Source organism: Ictalurus punctatus, chromosome 26, assembly GCF_001660625.3.
Source record: "Ictalurus punctatus breed USDA103 chromosome 26, Coco_2.0, whole genome shotgun sequence".
Classification (NCBI taxonomy): domain Eukaryota; kingdom Metazoa; phylum Chordata; class Actinopteri; order Siluriformes; family Ictaluridae; genus Ictalurus; species Ictalurus punctatus.
In genome coordinates, this window is record NC_030441.2 from 3,310,529 (window position 1) to 3,334,100 (window position 23,572).

The 23,572-nt window shown below is 38.0% G+C and overlaps 1 protein-coding gene across 3 annotated transcripts; it reads left to right on the forward strand.

Moving 5' to 3' along the window:
• The first annotated feature begins 10,140 nt into the window (after positions 1–10,140).
• LOC108258631 (interferon-induced GTP-binding protein Mx1-like) lies at positions 10,141–23,295 on the forward strand. 3 transcript variants are annotated; one of them, XM_017457393.3, is made up of 12 exons: positions 10,141–10,173; positions 15,767–15,904; positions 16,593–16,735; positions 16,877–17,012; positions 17,377–17,575; positions 17,790–17,868; positions 18,038–18,160; positions 20,442–20,583; positions 20,914–21,072; positions 21,302–21,378; positions 21,563–21,820; positions 22,708–23,295. In XM_017457393.3, exons 2-12 carry the CDS (start codon positions 15,799–15,801, stop codon positions 22,927–22,929), a joined length of 1,644 nt encoding a protein of 547 aa, XP_017312882.1. In that variant the 5' UTR covers positions 10,141–10,173; positions 15,767–15,798; the 3' UTR covers positions 22,930–23,295. The 3 variants fall into 3 exon arrangements, with proteins under 3 accessions (XP_017312882.1, XP_017312880.1, XP_017312881.1); XM_017457391.3 differs by lacking the exon at positions 10,141–10,173 and adding an exon at positions 13,953–14,257; XM_017457392.3 differs by lacking the exon at positions 10,141–10,173 and adding an exon at positions 13,954–14,257 and having other exon boundaries at positions 17,467–17,575.
• The last annotated feature ends 277 nt before the right edge of the window (positions 23,296–23,572 follow it).

The window sequence follows — 23,572 nt, forward strand, 5'->3', positions numbered from 1 at the left end:
AGTTAACAAGAAGATTGAGAAGTAAATGCAGGCAACTGCTACAACATTATATTTCCACAGATTCTACATTTCTGTTCCACACTCCTTGTATATCAAGGTTTATTAAGGGAAGTTGTATTTATATCTATATATCTATATATCTAATTTATATATCTCTATATAAATACAACTTTCCTTAATAAACCTTGATATATATATATATATATATATATATATATATATATATATATATATATATATATATATATATATATATATGTATATATATATATATATATATGTATATATATATATATATATACATATATATATACATATATATATACATACATATATATATACATATATATATTGTTGGCTCGAATTTAGCCTATTACCCAAAAACATTTAAAATTCAACTTAGAAGCCAATACTCACATCTACCTCTGAGACCAGTTGGAGATAGAAAAAATACACCAGCCGTGAGTGAGAAGAAGCAAGGGTCCAGCTTTATTGTTTCATTCCACCACACGAGATCCACACCGATGAGAATTCTCAGAAGTGATCCCCCATACCCTGAGCTTAAGCTCCAGTATTTATACTGTATTTACACACTAGATAACCCATAGGTTTCCAGAAAAGGCCTATTTCACTTACCCATAGAATTGAAACCAGGGGTTTTACTTTACACATAAAATCAGAACCCAGGCATTTCCAACAACCCAGGAAACAAAAACCCAGTGTTTCTATTTACCTAGGTTTTCAAAAACCAGGGTTCTCTTTTACCTAGGTTTTCAAAAACCAAGATTCCCATTTCCCTAGGTTAAAAAAATGACGTAAGCAAGACGACTGAACAACCGGGAGGGACCTTGGTCTTATCGTTATCTCGAGGGGGGGGGCAGCCACCCTTATAACTGGCTTTCTTCATGGTTCTCTAAAAATTAAGGCTTTCCTTGCGAGACGAGAATCTTCACCATCTGAATCATGAGTAAGTTATATTTTTCCTGTATTTCTCGTTTATAATTTATTTTCATATTTGCACTATATTTCTTATTTTATATATATTTATACTACTTGAAAAGCGGTTTACTGTACTTCCAACTTCTTAATATCATTACAGTTCTACTGTCCTGCATATTCTACTATTCTGTTTTTTTATAGAGTTTCTCTATTACTATAAGATATTATTAAAGTTATTCATGTGTGTTTATGTATGTTGTGTCTACTTGCCCGCCCTTGACTGCACGAGTGTGTGTGTGTGTGTGTTTTAGTACTCCTCAGCTCGTACACTTCTTTTTGACTTTTTTTTTACTATTACTGCTCTTAAATTGCTCGTAATTCCAATCTGTCAATGTCCGCCTAATCCCGCTTCTACGTGTCAAGGTGCCCGTTTTTCCTTCTTCTCCCTTATGTTTATTTTATGACATTTTTTATCCACAACAATATACATATACATATATATATACATATACATATATATATACATATACATATATATATATATATATATATGTATATATATATGTATATATATATATATGTATATATATATATATGTATATATATGTATATATATGTATATATATATATATATATGTATATATATATATATATATATGTATATATATATGTATATATATATATATATATGTATATATATATATATGTATATATATATATATATGTATATATATATATATATATATGTATATATATATATATGTATATATATATATATATATATGTATATATATATGTATATATATATATGTATATATATATATGTATATATATATATATATATGTATATATATATATATATATATGTATATATATGTATATATATATATATGTATATATATATATATGTATATATATGTATATATATATATATATGTATATATATGTATATATATATATATGTATATATATGTATATATATATATATGTATATATATATGTATATATATATATGTATATATATGTATATATATATATGTATATATATGTATATATATATATGTATATATATGTATATATATATATGTATATATATGTATATATATATATATGTATATATATGTATATATATATATATATATATATATATATATATATATATATATATATATATATATATATATATATATATATATATATATATATATATATATATATATATATATATATATATATATATATATATATATATATATATATATATATATATATATATATAAAGTCTACCAATCTGTCTTTAGATCTCATTAAGAAGGAGTTCAGCCAACTGGCTCATTCTAACTTCCCAGGTTTCCCCAATATCCTCAAAATGGCAAAGGTAGGTCCTCATATTTACACCCACAAATTTTATAGACAAACTCTGCGTGCATTTGCTGGACCATGAACACAAATGAATGGGTTTCACAACTGAATGGGTTTCACTGTCTGAAATATAGACAACGACCCAAACTGATGGAGTAACAACCATGACTGTGGTGTGTGCAGCATCACACACCCTACACCCCACCTGTGAACAGGCAATATGAGTACATTTTGGTTACAAAGAGAGTAAATGGCAACAATTTGATGAAGATGTTGAAGGGGTCCTGGAATCCACAGGCAGGGGTGATGTATACCAGAAGCTATGGAGCTATGAGCAACCATCACCAGCATTGCTTCTGAAAGTTTTGGCAGAAACGAGCAACAGGTGAAATCAGGTGAAATTCAGAACACAGTGTTGTGTATAAAATATACATGAAATAAACACGAGGGAGACCTAGTATGAGTAGTATGTAATTTTATTGAAAATTCACTGGGCTGACGTTCACCTAAGACACAACACACACAGATAAGCAAGGCGCAAACCATACATGTATTTGATTAGTGTGGCAGGCCTCAGAGCGTAGGTGGACGGTCAACTAAGACACACACACACACACACACACACACACACACACACACACAGAGGGCTATGCCGCCACGCACACACATACAGAAGGAAAACAGAACATTAGAAGAATAATAAAAGGAGTATTAAGATATTATAAGGATAATATAATGATATTATGAAGTATGGAGTACAGAAAAGGGGTTCAAACACTTGCAAGCTGTCACGTATTGTGACGTAACGGAGATAAGGTAGGATGCAAGCGCAGTGTGAACAGTTTTATTGAGACACACAGGCAGGTAAATCCAGAACGTGATCCAAAAACGTAATCCAGTAACATGCAAAGTTCAGGCGATCGGCAAACAGGCATAAACGAGGCAAGGCAGGAATCAAAGTCGTGGTCACGGGATACAGGGTCGATATACCAAACATGAAACATAAACAACAGCGAGGGACTGGCAGCGGAGAAACCAGCGTGAACTTAATAAACAAACCTAAACATGAAATATGACATGAACTATGACTATGAATTGAAACATGAAACTATGGACTGACTGTGGTTCTCTATCGTAAGGCCTCTAAACTAATCTACTATAACTCATTCAATATTCCGCGTTGTGTGCTGGGAGGCACGCGGTATATATGCGGAGATAATCAGCGTTGTAATGGCTGACGGCTGAGGGCAATTCAGACACATGTGAAACTACAACCAATGATAGAACGGGGAGGAGACATGACAGAAACATAAACAAGTGCATGTGTCAAAATGTCATGATTGTCCACAAGGGAAAAGCAGGTGCTCGCGCACCTGCTCCTGCACGTGTGCTCACATGCTCCACAGCGCGCTGCTTAAAGGGGAACTCGTGACACAAACAGTATAACCATATATAAAACAGAAATATAGGGCAAATATGAAAGAAAAAAAGCATTATAAAACAGAACTACAGAAAAATGTGAAAGAAACTTACTCATAATGCACTTGAAGGTGTGGAGGATTCTTGTCTCACTAGGAAAAGTCAGGAGCAACACAGACGAAGGCCTTAATTTTTAAGAGAGACCCAAGATGGGCTGTTTATAAGGGTAGTTGAGCCAAGTTGCACCTGTGAGATAACCGTCGATGGGAACGGCTAGGGCCGCGAGATAACCGTCGATGGGAACAGCGGACCCTGTGAGACCAAGGTCTCTCTGAAATGTCGAGTCTCGTACCTATTGGTATTATGGGAAGGCTCTTTCGAAAACCTAATGGTGTTCGGGGAATGCTCTTTCTAAAACATAATGGTATTGTGGGAGGGCTCTTTCTAAAACATATTGGTGTCTGGGTCACCAGACACCAATATGAAAACTGTCACCGATATGAACCGATATGAAAACTGTCACCGACCCTAAGAAAACTGTATAAATAGAAGAGCTTCAGCTCTGGGTTTTTTTAGATCATCCTTGGGATGTCTCAACTGTATGATCTCATGCAACAATAAATTTGGACCCTTGCCTCTCCTCACTCACAGGCCCGGTGTCTTACTTTCATCCTTCAACTGGTTAATGTATGTGAGTATCTGTTTCTATGTTAAATATTAATTGTCTTTGGGTAATAGGCAAATTTTGATACAACAATAGTTTCTGTAGGAGGGGCATGAGAGGGCCAGGAAATGCACAGCCTTCATTACAAATACTTTCAGATTTATCAAGAAGCTACTTGGGCAAAAGAAGGAGCCACCTTGCATGCCCCAAAGAGGAGATCATCAGCACCTCCATGACACCTATAGTGCCAAACATGGCCTATAAGAGGTGCCCCAGGCTCTTGCAATGTGGGATAGAGAAGAGGGAAGGTGGCCCAGCAGTGGAGATGTTTAGGTGTCTGGATCCCAAAAGAAAAGAACTCAAATAACATCAAGCAGTTCAGGACAATCTTTCTCAGTATTGAGGGCAAAGTATTTTTCTTTTTTGCTTGCCTGACACCTGACAGAGTTTCTCTGGAGGAACTCCTATACGGAATACTTTTGTCCATAAGGGGGGAGTACCGAAGATGTCAGCATGTATTGTATTCAGCATCCATCTGATCCAAAAGGCAAAGGAAGGTAAAAGAGAAATAACAGTTTCAATAAAGTAAGGATGAAAAACAGAAATCATATTAATGACAACAGTTGCAAAGTCTTTTTTTTAAAAAAAATGTTACACACCAGCAAAACATTTTATCATTAATTTAATTTTTGAAGTATAATGTCAAATCAGAATATTTAAATGGTACACTTATATAGCACTTTTATCCAAAGCACTTTACACTGTGTCTCATTCACCCATACACCAATGGTAGCAGAGCTGCCGTGCAAGGCGCTAACTTGCCATCGGGAGTGTCTTGCCCAAGGACACTTCAGCATGTGGAGTCACGTGGGCCGGGAATCAAACCACCAACCCTACGATTAGTGGACAACCCACTTAACCACCTGAGCCACAGCCGCGCATACATTTCCATACATATTGCTGAGGAGCTAGAGCTTTTAACATGTCAAACTTTCTAATTAAACACATATTAAGAAACAAATTCCTGACATTAAGAAGTACCTGAGATGAACAAGTTCATTAAGAACAAGTGGCTGACACACTGTGTCTCAGAAGGTGCTGGCTACTGGCAAAAGTTCTCCATCAGTTTTCATCTGGGAAATTGTCTCTTTGATGGCACTGCTGATTCCATCTATTTATCAGTAAATACTTATACATTATAAGTCATTGGGTGTCTGCTTATTTACCTGTATGATTCCTCTGGATACAGATATTCATAAGCATGGTATAGGCTTCCACTGCTAGGCTGCTGAGACACAGCTGTATGTTTCAACAATGCCAGATGAGGGACATCAGCTTAATACTGTTGAGGACATTAGACACTGGAGGCTGAGTAACTTCTGACAAAAAAGAAGTACTTCTACTAAGGCCACAGGCAGCTAGAAGTAACCTTTCTGTATATGTTCTCACTCTGGATGGCCTTTCAGTTACATCATTAGCAGCAGTGCAGTGAAAGACTTGGTGGGATTACTGACCCAGTCTCTCATTTGAATCTCATGTAAATAATATTACCGCAACTACATTTTCATCTCAGAAACATTGCTAAACTATATAAGAAATATAATGTCATTACATGACTCATCAACCAGTTCATGATTTGTAGGTTGGACTTTTGTTATCTTTTCACGTTGCTGTCTGGGTGAACCAATGGGTGTATACAAAAGATCCAGTTAGTCCAGAATATCCAGCAATTAGGGTATGAAATTACATCACAAACACTTATAAAAGGTGCCACGGTAATTGGTGTTATTCTATATCTTTTGTATTAGAGCTATACATAGAAAGGGCATTGACACCCTGTCATACTCAGTGGTATTTGACAGTATCTTGAAATTCCTGTTCATAATAAAGCAGTAACTCATGCACTGAAATGATGCATGATTGCAGATCACAGATGCATTTTATATAAACCTGGAAATGTATTTTTAGTCTGTTAGATAATTATTAACAGTATCCAATCTCATATTTGAACTTGTCTGGCCTATTAGGCATGACACAGACGTCTGAATGGAAATGTAAAATGCACACATTGTTAAAATCTATTTGCGTACCCTGCATCAGAAGTCCCTCAGTTTCTGTTCAAGTACACCTTTTCTTGCACCAAAAACAAAAATACATATAAATGACATAAAACATGACATTCTGATAGGGCAGATGAGTTTCCTTACTGATGTATTCAGTGCCCTCCACTAATATTGGCACCCTTTGTCACATATCGTGGTTGAAGATGGAAGCAGATGCGGGTGACAGAATCAGGTAGAATAATCCAAAGGAAGTAGACAAAGTTTGTGGTCATGACACAGGCAGGGGTCAGGCAAACAAACAAAGGTAGAAATCGACGATTTCAGGGGTCAGGCGATCAGACAAAGAAGCAAGGTAGAAATCGAAGTCGGGGACGTAAACACTGGTCAAAGTCACTTTGTCAAAACATGAGAATAGGGCTTGGATAACAGCAGAGAACAAGTCAGCTAACTGTTTACTTCATGAAGCCTGTATGCATCCAAAGTCTCTTAAGTGCTGTGGTGAGAGTGTGTGTGTGATTGGATGCAGGTGTGTGCGATTAGAACTCTGGGGCAGGTGAGCGCATGCTTGTGTGGGAAGTGTAGTCCTCAGCGGCCATGTTTGTAGTTAGCGGTGTTTCCCGGGAAACCGAATCGTGGCTGGGCTGAGATATGATGCCCTTGGTAAATATAAGCAAAGAAGGCTATGAAAAATTGTCTTTATTGTTTAAACTTTTGATATTTTCTTTTCAAAAAAATTCACAAAAATACTCTCTCATGGACATCAAACAATTGCAAACAAAATACAGGTTTATCAAAAAAAAAAAAAAAAAAAAAACTTTGTTAAATTGTTGTGCAACAATTGTTGGCACCCTTTTAATCAATACTTTGTGCTACCTCCCTTTGGCAAGATAACAGCTCTGAGTCTTCTCCTACAATGCTTGATGAGCTTGGACAATACATGGAAAGGGATCTGAGACCATTCCTCCATGCAGAATCTCTCCAGATCCTACACATTTCGAGGTCCACGCTGGTGGACTTTCCTCTTCAGTTCACCCCACAGGTTTTATATGGGGTTCAGGTCAGGGGACTTGGATGGTCATAGCAGGACCTTGATTTTGTTGTCAGTAAACCATTTTTGTGTTGATTTTGATGTTTTGGATCATTGTCCTGCTGGAAGGTCCAACCACGGCCCATTTGAAGCTTTCTAGCAGAGGCAGTCAGGTTTTCATTTAATATCTGTTGATATTTGATGGAGTCCATGATGCCATGTATACTAACAAAAAGTCCTTTATGTAGTCTACACTAACTACCTCGATATTATATTGATTATATATTCTTATTTGGATGCTTTGTGCCTATCAGCGTGATTTCAATATTATTATCAATTTAATACTCACTGATTCCAATAATATTCCATTAAACACAATCAATGGCCAACAGCTCCATCTAGTGTTAAATAGAGACAGTGATTTTTGTGCAATAAGTTCTATAATGTTCATTTAAAGGTACCTTAGGCAAGATTTCTCAACATTTGTCAAGATTCGATCTCTAACAGTGATAAAGTGCACTATATAACACTAAAAAACATGCAAATGAATTTCTTAATGATTTATAAGAATGGTCACGAGGGTGCTGAGGGAAGGGGTGTGAGGGGAGTGTTTATAAAATGGCTGACAGGATAACCATGTAAACACAAACATGCATTCCGGACTGGAAAGCACTGTTCCCCTGAGGTCACAACTTAAATCATTGTGTGTGTGTGTGTGTGTGTGTGTGTGTGTGTGTGTGTGTGTGTGTGTGTGTGTGTGTGTGTTCGTGCGTGCGTGTGTGTGTGTGTGTGTAATTCTGTACATACTCACCACTTATATTAACACATAAACAAATACTACCAAAATATGATCTATGAGTGTGCAAAAACGTCATTTGGTCAAACCTTTGGCCTTAAATCTAAGACATCTGATCTTTCTGTGGAAATGAAATGCAACCCTGAACGAGACATTGTGTGAGCTTCACGCTGTGGTAAGCGTCCTCACACAAGACCAGTATCTGGAGTCAGTGTGAAATCACAGCTATCTATAGGCCTGTCGTGGTCAGGTAACAGGCATTTTGCGTGTCGCGTGAATATAAAGCAGCACCTGTAACACTAAAGGCTGGGCATTTAAGAATATAATCCAGCCTAGAATACAGGAAGGCCTTGGCTAATCCGGGGTAAAGTCAAGGCAGGAAGGCACAACAGAAAGACCTTGTAGATATCCTACCTGCTTGAGAGATGTCAGGGCCAGTAGAAGAGCTACCTTTCGGGACAGAAGCTTCTAGAATCCATGGGGAAACTTTTAATAAAACGTAAAATTGTCCCCTGCACTTTTTCACTGGCCATGGCCAATTTCTGTAGCTTTGATTTCTATACGTGTACAATACAATCCATATGTATTTACGTCAGCGTTCGAATTATTACATTACTGTATATAATTCATTAGAAAAGGGAGAGAATTGAAACCAAATCATCCATAGAATCATGGATATATAGTATTTTTAAAAAAATATATTAACAGTTATTAACTGGTATGCATTAATGTTCTGATATAGGTCTTAATTTATAGGGTTCTCTTTCATTATTGATCTAACTTTTTACTGTATTGTCAATAGATTGAACAAGAAACAGGCAGCTTGGCAAGGCAGGATAGGAACATACCAATCACAACAGAATAGAATAGAATAGAATAGAATAAAGTAGTGTGTGAATATACAGTACAGGTATATATTATATACTGTGTGCTATATATATGCAATACAATTTGCAATCATTAATACAGTGCAATATACAATATAACATGAAATTAAATATTTTACCTCAGACTTACCTGCTGCTTTAGCTCATAGCAATATATTACAAAATTATGAAGCAGGGACGTTATAAAAGTTTCAATATATAAACCATTACATCTCTAAACTGATGTTTACATGTCGATGGTATTCTTTTATTCTGACCTTTGTCTAATTGATGTGTTTTATCTCTTTTTGCTCTTAATTGGCTTAATATGCAATTTATGATTGCACACTACTTTATTCTATTCTATTCTGTTCAGCAGTCCACAGTTCAGAAGAGAAATAACTCACTCAAACCACACTGTTGCAAAGAGACTGTAATCGAACTAAATGAACAAAGCTGTCACTGTAAGGAGACCTTATATCAGTGCAATAACATGTTATCTCAACAGTAAAAGAAACCCTTATGTAACCTGCAATGCTGCCTGATCCAGACACATGTAATCCATGCAAATCCGAATTCAACTTTAACTTAATTCACCATCTTATTCTAATGTGAAGGACTCAGATAACCCATCTGAAAATAAGTGCACGTTTGTGTGGGACTGTGGGTGGGCTAAATATTAGCATCAAATCTTGCTAATTATCTTGCTAATATACTCCACGACCCACACCAGGAAGGCCACTCCCTGCTCCTACCTACACCTCACCTCCACACACAGACTTTTAGAGTAAATAAAAGAGCACTCATTCCCCACTTATTATTTATGCTATGTACATGCAATACAATGTACACGAAAAACTAAAATGTAACATTTAAATAAAGCATTGCAATATACAATATAACATGCAAGCACAGAATCATAAATTGCATAATAAGCCAGTTGGGGCTCATCATTGGCTTGATATTATTATTGGCTCGGGGAAGAGCTCGGTACTGGATGGAGGCGCTGTCCGGAGTCACTCTGCCCCGCGGGAGTGGTGAGACACCATGGGTCAAGTTATCACTAAATACACCCTAAAAACTTAAACTGTGATATGCTAAATTTTTTTGCTGAAACATTTTTACACTTATTAATATATAGTACATTTTAAAGCTCTGAAATCATTTAAATATACCTTATGAATTCAATAATTTACCTCAGATTTACCTGCTGCTTTAGCTGATAGCAATAAATTGCAATATTATGAAGCAGGAACGTTATAAAAGTTTCAAAATATAAACCATTACATCTCTTAACCGATGTTTAACATTAAATATGGGACCTGCTAGGCTATATTACAGTGACAAACAAAACATACATTTTTGCTGACCTTTACCTCTGCGTGAAGTGGCAGTTTTGCTTTTAAGAATGTAATCTCAGGTAGAATTTGTTCAGTTTTATAAGGAAATGAGTTTTATGGAGCATCCTGTAGAACTAGCCACTAAGATTGCTGCTGGAAGTGGTGTAAGTAAGACCAGCAGGGGGCGCTCACCCTGTGGTCTGTGTGGGGCCTAATGACCCAGTATAATGACGGGGTCACTATACTGTAGAAACAGCACTGACTTTGAGATGTTGAGACATTAAACTGAGGTCCTGACTCTCTGTGGTCAATAAAAATCCCAGGACACTTATCGTAAAAGAGTAAAGGTATAACCCCGGGGTCCTGGCGAAATTCCCCCACTGGCCTTTCTCTATCATGGCCCCCTAATAATCCCCAGTCCTGAATTGGCTACATCACTCTCTCCTCTCCATGAATAGCTGGTGTGTGGTGGGTGTTCTGGTGTACTATGGTTGCCATCGCATCATCCCGGTGGATGCTGCACACAAGTGGTGATTGAGGAGACCCCCCCCAATACTATGTAAAGCACAATTTAAACTGTACAATTTGGTTGATATTTTTCTCAGAACACTGTATGATAAAGGACAATCCACCACTCCCAACCTGGCTGAGAAACTCATGCTTGAACTCAGCCTTCACGAGGGAAACATAGTTTTTTCCTGAAGTCTCCAGATTGTATGGTACACAAATGTCTTTGCTGGTAGTAAAATCTGCTAGTAGTAAAATGTGGCTGTGTGAGCAGGTGTGTGTGTGTGTGTGTGTCTTTGTGTGTGTGTCTTTGTGTGTGTGTTTTTTTTTTTGGTTGTTTTTTGGGGGGGAGGGGGAGGGTTGAATGGAAGAAGCAAATCCAGATGAAGTTGGCTGAAATTCAGGCTGAACTGGATTGCTATGGCTCCAGGCCTCCTACAGAAACAGAACAAAGGATCTACTTCCTGATTGACACGAGCTGTACACAAAGATAAGCAAATCCCAACAGTGAAATTTAACATGGCCTTACAAAGTAATTTATCTTTATTTAACAGGCACACATAGTGTTTCCATTATATCCAGAGTTTTTCCCTGGTCAAAATTTGCCTGCGCCCGTACCTATACCAAACACTCTATATTGCTGCAAATATTACCTTCAGTCCCTTTAAACAGCACACGCAAAATGATTGACATTTCCCATTAAATTCCCAGTAAACTAGAATACAGTTTACAGAGAGAAAAATGAAATGTTTGGGAAGAAGCACGGATGAAAGGGAAACAAAAAACAGTCTAGATAATTTGGTCTTACATGAAAACTCTTCCTGCTCTCATCGCTTTCCTAGCTTTTGTCCGTTTCCTGAGATTCCGCTTCTGGCACCACTTAATTTTTCTCAATTTCTTAATGAAAAAATGCCATAGAGCAGGGAACAATTCTGTTTTATTCTGTGTGTTATTAAATGAACACTGAAGAATTCTGACTAATGTTGACCTTGAGCTATGGCGTAAACACATTCATTAAAGGTGAACAGAGTTATCTGTGTCATCCACTTTTTAACTTCCCACACAGCAAATGAAAGACACAGAGCACAATGTTATCCATGGTGAAAAAGAGGCATTATATATATATATTTTTTTTACAAAATGTTCACCCTATTATTACAATGTCGTTTTAACTGACCGATCGTACGTTGAACGATTAAACATGTTTTATTATTGAGGCTTTCGTCCTGTGACACATGAGTACACCACACTATTTATACAGATCATAACATGGTTTTTTCTCTTTGATGCGATTGGCCACTGCATCCGCACACGACCAATCAGAATCGTTTCTTGTGCACGCAGACAGGGGTCTTCTCTGTCTTGTGTATGTAGTGACTGCTTTGGTGTTTTGATCAGAATCATTTCAAAAGCAAGAAGATTTCTCCAATTGCTTCACTTCATGCTTAATGATTAGTCATATATCTGCTACCCGTGCCAGTGCTACTATCGGTAATACCGAAATTTGCTCTCATTCAGTGATGAAGGAAAGTTTAATAGTTTAATAGATTTCTTTCACTAAAACACAAAACACTACATGTATTACACTAAGAGCGCAACAAATATTTGCATTTTCATCTGCAATGCAACAGAATATCCTGTGAGTGATGTTAGTGAGAAGTGAGGTCACAGTGAAGTTCCTCAAAATTTTATTTAACATGGCCTTAGAAAATCATTTATCTTTATTTAACAGGCACACCTAGCCTAGTGTTTCCTGGTAACCTTTATATCCAGAGTTTTTCCTGGGTAAAAATTTGTCTGCTGCACTAACTATACTATAAACTATATATATTGCTGCAAAATGACCTACTCTCTCTTTAAACAGTCCACACAAAATGATTGGCTTTTCCCGTTAACATTTCTTAAACTAGAATAAAGTTTAAAGCAATAAAAATTAAATGTTTGGGAAGAAACACAGATGAAAGGAAAACAAAAAATGGTCTAGCTAATTTGTTCTTACTTGAAAACCTTTAATGCCCTCATCCCTTTCCTAGCTTTTGGTCGTCTCTGTTCCTCCTCTGGCACCACTTCATTTTTCTCACTTTCTTCAGGGAACAATTCTGTTTCAGTTTACATCTGTTTTAACTGTGTGTTATAACATTTGAAGCCTTCTGACTAATTTTGACATTGAGCTATGGTGTAAAGACATTTTTGCTGGACCACGAACACCAAATGAAAATATACTGTATAATAAACATGAAGCAAAGCTCTAGTACAATAATCATGCATGATAGATAACTGCGTTCTAAATCACACGCTGCTGTGAAACCCTAATTTAAAGGCGTAAGTACATACTTAGGTTTTTGGCAGATTATTCTAGATAAAGAATGTATCAATAGAACATTCCATTAGCAACAATTAGTGCCAATAAAATGATGAATTATTATTTAGCAAACCTGTAAATTGCGATCGCAAATTGGGACGTTAAGCTTTAGCGTTAGGCCTGTTGTTCAATCGGAATCATGTTGAGATCATATGCCTGGCTATTCAGGTAACGCTCCAAAAGCAGTTTATTAATATAAAGGTAATCTGGTATAAAAAATTTAAATGCAACCATGCTGACTTTACAGCTACCCACTAACAGCAACACCTGAAACAAGGAGGTTTTTATATGGATAAATTATATATTGATGGAAAATTACCCTTTAAAATGTAATGACTTTTTCCTGACGTATTCCCTCTTTAAGACATATCTTACCCCTTCTTATCCCACCTTTATATGGGATATATATAGATGTGTGTGTGTGTGTGTGTGTGTGTGTGTGTGTGTGTGTGTGTGTGTGCGCGTGTGTGTCTGCACACACACAGCCACTAAGTCTTGGCCTTATCTGCATTTGTATTTGTATTTGCATCAGTCTCGCTAAACATGGTCTGGATCCCAGGTGATCCGTTGGCGCTTTGCATGACAGGTGAAGCCACCTGGTGCATCAGTTTCACTTTTCCACGTAACTCAGAGGACACAGAGCGGTGTTAAAGCGCACACGTAAAAAACGAACTATTTATTAATTGCTGATCGACTTACTTTGTCGAGTATTTTCTCAGCTGTCAGAGATGAGCCTGAGTGAGCAGTATGAGAAAAAGGTGCGTCCGTACATCGACCTGATCGACTCTCTGCGCGTGTTCGGTGTGGAGAAGGACCTCGCGCTTCCAGCCATCGCCGTGATCGGAGACCAGAGCTCGGGGAAGAGCTCGGTGCTGGAGGCGCTGTCCGGAGTCGCTCTGCCCCGCGGGAGTGGTGAGACACCATGGGTCAACTTATTAATCACATGGGTTTTTACAAAAACATAAAATAAACAAAAAAAATCTTTATTATTATTATTATTATTATTATTATTATTATTATTATTATTATTATTATTATTATATTCATTTCTTTCGCGAAATTGCATCCAAAGGGCATTTGAGTGCACTCATTTTACTGTTGCTCAAGATAACTAACTTAAATAACTAAAGCAAATTAATAAAAAAGCAATGATAGTTTCCCTTTTCATCTAAATAAAAAAAATAAAATAAAAATAATTTTATAATTACACCATAATTTTACCTGTAATGATGTTCAACTCTAATGTAATAATAATTTTATTAAAGTTATATTATTTAATATAATGTGAAATATGTATGACATTTCTTTAAGCCTGGACGTAGGCTCGTGACATGAGAGGATGGAAGTACTTTGCAGATCTTTTTATTTATTTATTTATTTTCCAGAAAAAGGACATTTGTGTTAGTGGACGTGTAAATTGTGACAGAATTCAGAAGAATCGTAGTGAATGTCAAATCCAAAACCAACTTTACTACGGTGACTGCGTTCTCTGCGACTGTAGTGATCAATGTCACTTCCAAATACAAACCCGCCCCATAGTAGGCCTATACTCCCACCCCCGACACTAACTGACCGGTGTCTCTGTGAAGCGTCATGCAAACACAAAGGGATTTGCGAATCTGTTTGAACATTGGCATGCTCTGTACTATGCCGAGGAAGTGACGTAGCAAACAGGGTAATTGCTGTTGCTACAGTATTTCTGACAGGGTCACAACTCGTAACACACAACTGCAAGTGAAATGCAACTGCAAGTGGACTTTGCGTTGCCAGACATTGTACATTCACGTATACGACAACGCGGTAATATGCGATCTGAATTTTCGTTTTCGCTTGAATTCTGTCGCAATTTACGTGTCCACAAGTACGAAACCCAACTGCAAATCCAATTTGCGATTACTTTTGAAAATTATCCACACAATAATTCCATATCTATGGAATTTACAAACCCAATCAAACCTAATTTACATACAATAGTGCACATGCTCACAGGACCGATCGGACCACCTCAGGGACATCAACAGAGTCTTAACGGAGCCGAAAATTTAATACGGAAAAAGCTACGTTCACGTACGTGAAATTAGAATTTCAGGTTTAATCTATTTCGAACGCGCTTATTCATCTTCATTTTATTTTCACTCTCATAGCAAGTATCACTATCGAGTATTATGTCCACAGTTATGTTAGCCTAATGTAATGTTCATTACCAATAGAAACTTAATAGTCAATAGTAACATAGAGAGATATGTAATGATTGTAAAGTCTTTATATCTAACATTATTTATACTGAAACTTACAGAACATACAGTAAGTCGCTACGTGAATGTATCAGAATGGCTTCAAATGTTTAAAAAAATGAATAAATGTCAGAGAGAAGAGCATTCGACTTTATTACGTTTGAATTATTTGCCGTTAATCACGCAGGTATCGTGACACGATGTCCACTCGAGCTCAAGATGAAGAAGAGCAGACAGAAGGACTTCTGGCATGGAAAGATCAAGTACAAGGACATTGAGAGAGACATTACAGATCCAGCAGATGTGGAGAGATCGATTAGAAAAGGTAACGTTGTAACGTCGTACTCTATAACAGCTCTATAAAGAAATGTTTATCAAGTCTGTGACATTTTAGACACAGTATGGCTAAATATTTGGTTTGTTTCACTCCATCAGTCAAATCTTGGGATGACACTTATACAGTCAAATTAGTGGACATGAACTATTTATTTATTTATTTATTTATTTATTTATTTATTTATTTATTTATTATTGTTGATAAGCTTACAACAAAAGCCAGCAAATTTCAATGAGTACTTACCCAAGTCCTAAGCGGACTAATGTTGAATACAAGCTACTTTGCTAATTTTTTGACGTGTAATGAAGCTACACAAAGTCCTCTCTAATGCTGAAGAGGAGGTAAAAGCTATAGTCTGTAAAATTATTTTACAAATAAAAACTTGAATAAAATGAAATAAAAATGTGTAATTGTACTATGACTATTCTGTCCCATTGCCGTGTTGTGTTGTGTTTGCCAGCTAGCTTTATTTGGGCACATTCTTTAACATTAGCAGTCTAATTTGATTAGCGTCTTTCTCAAACTTTATCAAGCCAACATTTTTGAGGACTTATTCCTAAACATTAGTTATTGCTTTGCTTAATTACTTTGCTTAATTATATAAATATTTTACCTGGCTGTCTATTATTTTTGTTTTAATTATTAGTGTCTCATGTACATGTTCTTCTTCTTTTAGCTCAGAATGAAATAGCTGGAGCCTTGGGCATGAGCGACGAGCTCATCAGCCTGGAGGTGACATCGACCAATGCTCCTGACCTCACGTTCATCGATCTGCCTGGTATTGTCCATGTGTCAGACGAAGGCCAACCGGAACAACAGGTGAATTGCTTTTAGGGATTATTTAAATGGATTTATTTATTTGTTATGTGGTATACTGATTAAATATGACATTGTAAATCCTGATAAAATGTCACATAAAGCATTTTGAAATGTATCAGCACATGCCCGGCTTTCTTTCAGATTAAGAGCCTGATCAAAAAGTTCATCACAAAGCAAGACACCATTATCCTTGTGGTGGTGCCGTGTAACGTGGACATCACCACTACTGCGCTGAGGATGGCTGAAGAAGTTGATCCAAATGGCGAGAGAACCCTCGGTCTGTATTTTTAATATATAGTGAATTGCAAAACTTGTGACTGTAACACTTCTCTTCTGTTCGGATGGAAAAGTATAGCGGTTTTATTTCCCTGCGCAAATATCAACGCACATGCTTACACGCAGCTCTGTGCAGCTCAGCTCTCGCTCTCGCGTAGCTTTAGTCTCGCTCCTCTTTATCCTTGCCACTACTACTGACCAGAACACTCATTAGCCAAACTTGGTACAGGTCTGGGATCCTTACCGCTCACCTTCCGCAGCTCTGCTTTCCATTAGTCTCAGCCACGCCCAACGCTTCCACAGTGATGCTTTAACACGTGCACAAGATATCTTCCATAAACATTTAGCATGTGTGTTCATAACAGGCGTCCTAACAAAGCCCGACCTGGTGTACAAAGGCAAGGAGGATGAGGTGGTGTCCGTCATCAATAACGACATAATTTTCCTCACTAAAGGCTACATGGTCGTCAGGTGCCGAGGACAGCAGGAGGTCGTGGACCGCATCTCTCTGTACGAAGCCATCAAGAAGGAGAAGGACTTCTTTATAGAACACCCACATTTCAGGTAGACATTTTGATCTCAGGGAAGATATGTCTTGAGAATTTTTCGGAATTTGCCGTTGGAAATCTTTAAAGGTGCAGTATGTAGAATTTCACTTTTAATATAAGAATATTAACCATGTTAGCCAAATGCTCCTAATCATATTAATCTATAAAACAATGGTTGCTATTGAAAAACAAAACTCAGTGACATGAATGTAAAAACACGATTTTCACAGGATGCCGTATAAAGAAGGAAAAGCCACCATTCCCAAGCTGGCTGAGAAACTCACAGTCGAACTTGTCCTTCACATCGAGGTAAAGCTAGTTCTTTCCAGAAGCCTGCAGATCGTGTTTTACACAAATGTCCCTGCCCGTAGTAAAATCCTTTCTGGTACTAAAATGTGACTGTGTGTGTGTGTGTGTTTGTGTGTGTGTGTGTGTGTGTGTGTGTGTGTGTGTGTGTGTGTGTGTGTGTGTGTTTTAGAAATCTCTGCCGCAGCTGAAGAAGCAAATACAGCTGATGTTGGCTGAAACTCAGACTGAACTGGATCGCTACAACTCCGGGCCTCCTACAGATCCAGAACAATGGATGGACTTCCTGACTGATGTGAGTTGTACACAAAAAGGAAAAAAGAATGAAATTTGGAATAATGTAATTTAACATGGCCTTGGAAAGTCATTTCCTGGTTGTTATTTCCTTGGTTATTAGTATATCCAAAGTTTTTCACTGTGCACTCGATGTACTGCTGCAAATATTCCCTACTATACCCAGAGTTTAATTTGAGCAGCTCTGAAATGTATCGCACCTAAAAAGGCGAGAGTCTAAGAGAGCAAGCAGCAGCAAGTTGTTGTTGAAGCAGTTTGGAGATCGGAATGAAAGGAAAAGTTATGTGTTTAGCATAACAGTATGGGAGCACCCCTCATGCGACCAGCATCTGAAGCTTGTGTAAAATCATGCCTTTTAATAGGCCTGCCATAATCAAGTAACGTGGCAATTAAGCAATTAAGGTTGATTCTAAGGGCTTAAATGGGGCCCCTGACCGATCTTCCACGACCACAGAAAGGTCCCAGGAATGCACGCGCGGCCTGCAGATGGGCCTCAGCCGCCTGACACCACACATAAACCTCAAAGTTAGAGGATGTTGCCCCACAGAGGCTCCATCAACAGGGGCGTGGCTGGCCGAAATGGTGGCCACGTAAACCCTGATTGTAGAAGGATCCCACCCTGCTGAGAAAAGTTCTTGTAAGAACTCCATGACTGTAGCTTTTGCGCAGTTCACAGGGTCTACGGTGGATCCCTGCTGATGGGAATCTCCCAAGAAGTTCCTTTTAGCAGGGATATTATCAAGGAGAACCATATTCAAGCTGGCCAATAAGGTGCTACTAGCAGCAGACATAGACTGTCTTGGCGAACTCTCGCTAGAACTTGTAGGAGCAGAGCGATCCCCCGTGCGTATTCGTGACCTCTTGGACACGTGGGCACCATAGTGTCCAGCCCTAATTCTGTGGGAAGAGTGAGGGCGAAATACAGCAGGCCGTGTGCTGTCTCCTTGGAGGTGAACACATGCAGTCCCGCTTGGCCAAACCTCTGCCATATGGACTCGATGGACACTGATTACTCTCAAACCCACAACTTCTCAGCCACCATTTACATTTACATTTACATTTATTCACTTAGCAGACACTTTTATCCAAAGCGACTTACAAATGAGAAAAATACAAGCAAACACCACTTGTACACACCACAGTCTCCTGTGCAATAGTTCCATAAGCTCCAATCGTCTCCCTTAGAGACTGGAGCGGATGAAGATCCAGTTTAATCTTGATAGGATTGACCCTATGCATGTTGGGGATAGAAACACCCTCATCATAGTAGAATCCTTATAACCACTAGAAAAGTTGTCCACTGCACTGGAGAAAGCATACTTCTCTGAGGTTCAACCTGAGCCCCAAGCTCCCTGGATCGTGCTAGAATTAAGTAGTCATCCAGGTAGTTTAGTACACAGATGGCCTGGAGTCACAATGGAGCCAGAGTGACATGCATGCACTTTGTGAAGGTGCGAGGGGATAAAGCTAGTGATATTTCTATGTGGAAATATATACCTTTTAGATCTATCGTCACAAGCCAGTCCTCAAACTGAATCTGTGGAACGATAAGTTTGGGTGTCAGCATTTTGAACCTGTATGTCCGAAGAGTACAGTTCAGATGACCCAGATCTAAAATTGGCCGCATACTCCACTATTTTTTGTGGACCAGGAAGTGACAGCTGTAAAAACCTCCCTCCCTCAGGGAACAGGGTACATGTTCTATGGTCCCTTTGTCCAAGAGGGATCTTACTTCCTGTGCTAACATCAGGCTCTGGTCTGTGCTGACTACTGTGGTGAGCACACCTCTTATCCGGGGGGGTCGAGCTCTAAACTGGACCAGTAACCCTTTTCTACGGTAGACAGAATGCCTATGGTAGGCTAAATGCCGCCATATATCGAGCTCACTCAACTGGTCTGCTTGGTAGGCCTGCAACAATGGCATTGTCTGCAGTGACCCACATGCAAGACTACTACTGCATAGGCCTTGCCCACCAATGCCACGGTGGCATTACACGGTGGATTAGATGGCAGAACCGGCCAACATTGAGCTGAATTCAGAAGATGTTCATAAACGATCTACAAAGTAATCCCGTATTTATCTCTGCCCAAACTGCAAATGAATGGTATAAAGGAGGGGTCTCTATTCTTATCTGCAAAGGGCCGGTGTGGGTGCAGGTTTATATTCCAAACAAGCAGGAGGCAAACTTCACTAAAACGCTACCGTATTACACTGAGCGCATCTGAGTTTTTATTCTTTTTTAAAAAATCAATCTGACTACGGGCCTTTGTTTGTTTATTAGAAAATAACAGCATTCACTCAGGACGCCATTAAACTAACAATTGGAGAGGAGACGAAGAGCGTGCCACATGTCAACATCTTCTCCACTCTGAGGAGACAGTTTAATGACTGGAAGACGGATCTAGACGAATCAGGAAAGACATGTGAGTGACATGCGGTGTGATGATATATCTCTGTGTTGGGTACATGAAATATTGCAATAAAAAAAAAATGTGTATGACTTTGCATATTTGAAAACCTGAAGCTAGCAATGTAAGAAATTGTACATGTACATAATTATAAGTCATAAGTGAAGAATAATGAAGCCATATCTACTGTTATAAGTTTGTTAAAAGTGTTCTTATACAGTATGAGTGTCCACTCTTATTTTACAAAGACATGAGTGGTGATGGGATGTAGGATGGACCACATTGACGATTATGCAATTTACCTTTACCCTGAACCTTTACTTTGGTGGGGGAGGGAATTTTTAGTTAACAATGGCATTGAGAAGGAAGTGAAGGAGTATGAAGAAAACTACAGAGGCAGAGAACTCCGAGGATTCATCAACTACAAGACCTTCGAGATTATACTGAAGGACCAAATCAAACACCTGGAGAAACCTGCCATCAGGAGAATGAAGGAAATCTCAGGTATATGGCATATATGAACTCATTTGAAGATAAATGTACTGAGCCATTTTGCAGGCTTTGTATTCTGTCTGTGCATGTAAGGTAATAAATAATGGGAAAAGATCATAACTTGCTATTACTACATCATATTTCCACAGATTCCTCATCAATTTCTCTTCCATATTCTGGCTTGCCTTTTGTGTGTATTGAGATGTATTTATTTATTTATTTATTTATTTATTTATTTTAGATTTCATTAGGTATGAGCTCATCCAGCTGGCTCAATCCAACTTTCTTGACTTCCCAAATCTCCTCAAAATGACAAAAGTAGGTCCTCATATGTACACAAACTTTACAGACACGTTTGAAACTCTGTCTACATTTTCTGGACCATGAGCACAAAATGACAATATATGATAAACATGTACTAAAATGTCTAGCACAAGAAGCATCCTGTCAGGGAATATCATGTTCAAGCATGTCATGGTGAGATGGTCCTTTGTTCCTCCAGACCAAGATCGAGAACATAAAGCAACTGAAGGAGTCCGAGGCTGAATTGATGCTGAAGACTCAGTTTAAGATGGAGCTGATGGTCTATACTCAGGATAGTGTCTACACTGACACCCTGAACATGCTGAAGCACACGGAGGAAGAAGAAGAGAGAAAATCTCATGGTGTGGCTCGCCCTCCTTGCAAAAGTTTGTACAATAACTCAGACATTGAAGATACCCTGGAGGAACTGACGCGCCACCTCAAGTCTTACTACAGCGTAAGTGGTTGTTATCAACTGTTCATTTCCTGGTGTTACTGATGATATTTCTGATTATTTGCAATGTTGTCATGTTCAACCACAGTAAGTGGGCATAACTATGATGGATACTACTCTGAAATACTCAATTAAAGGCGTAGTACCTGCTTTTATTTATGAAAAGTTTATTCAAGTTGAAGAACATATAATGTGAACACTACTTTAGCCATAATGCACTACTTATACCTGTGTATCAACTTTTTTTGAGAGGAATTGGAGTTCTCTTGGCATTTGCCTTGGACTTAGAAGACTTAGACTTTTCTCACATACACATATGTTGCAGCACAATGAAATTATTTTCATTGCATATGCCAGGTTGTTAGGAAACTAGGACCAGACATGAGCAGGTAGGTTCTTAAGGGCCTTGCTCAAGGGCCCAACATTAGCAGCTTGGCAGTGCAGGGGCTTGAACCCTTGGCTTTCTGTTCAATAACCCAGAGCCTTAACCGTTGAGCCAAATAATACCTTATTTTAGAGAACAGCCTAATCACTGGTGCAATGCACAAATTATGCCAACTAGTTGAAGTTAAGACGTGGCTTCGAAAAGGCTTTGATGGTTTTCAGTCTCGAATTGGTGTGGCTTTCCTTTCTTTTGAACTCAGTCTTGGATTGGCCTGGACTACTGACCCTCCCCCTAAAAACTCGGTCATGACTCGACCTCAGCTGGCCCTGGTCTTGGAATTGGACGGTCTTGTCTACAATATTATTTGAGGCAGACTTCTATTACTTGTTGCTTTCTTTAGCCTTATCGCTCCAGTTCAAAAAATGAAATGTCAAACACAAGATGCATGCCTTATCTTGACTGACTCTGTTTGGGGTAAACTTTTCTTAATTGAATATATGTTTAGATTGCCACTAAGCGTCTGGCTGACCAGGTGCCGCTGGTGATCAAGTACAAGGTGCTTCAGGAGTCAGCGGCGCAGCTGCAGAGAGAAATGCTACAGCTCATAAAGAACTATAACATTAATGATCTGTTGGAAGAAGATTATGAGATCAACATCAAACGCAACAACCTAAAAAGCCGCCAGAAACATCTGACGGAGGCCCTTGACAAACTGGTCTGGCTTTAAATGTAAAATTTATAGTCAATTATGGTTTGGGGAAAAATGTATAACTTTCGATCACTTTAGGAAATGCAGATAGTAATGATAATAATAATTGATATATTTACTTTTAGATGATTAGTTCATATAGCTACTTAAAAATCTTTCCATTTTTTTGTTTGTTGCGCAATATTTAAAGAAACATAATCGAAATATCTGTTAATGCGATTTCTTACTCTGCTGTGTTGAGTCTGTGACAAAATTATCCTAGATGTACATTTTTTGTTTTGGGACTGTTTTCTGCTTCTTATACTTGCTGGGAAAATGATTTTATTATTTATTTTTCACTTGGATTGAAAATGATTAATTAGGAATAAACATTCATAAAATCTAGTTTGGACATCATTGGAAGTTTTACTTGTTTTTCTGTCTTAATCCCACACACATTATATAGAGTGGTGATATATTAAACATACCATGTCAGGATTGTGTACGTGAAGTTTACATGTTCTCCCCGTGCATCGAGAGTTTCCTTCGGGTACTTCAGCATCCTCGTCCAGTCCAGTGCAAAGACATGCACTGTAGGCTGATTGCATATATATTGCATATATACATATATGTGTGTATATATATATATATATATATATATATATATATATATATATATATA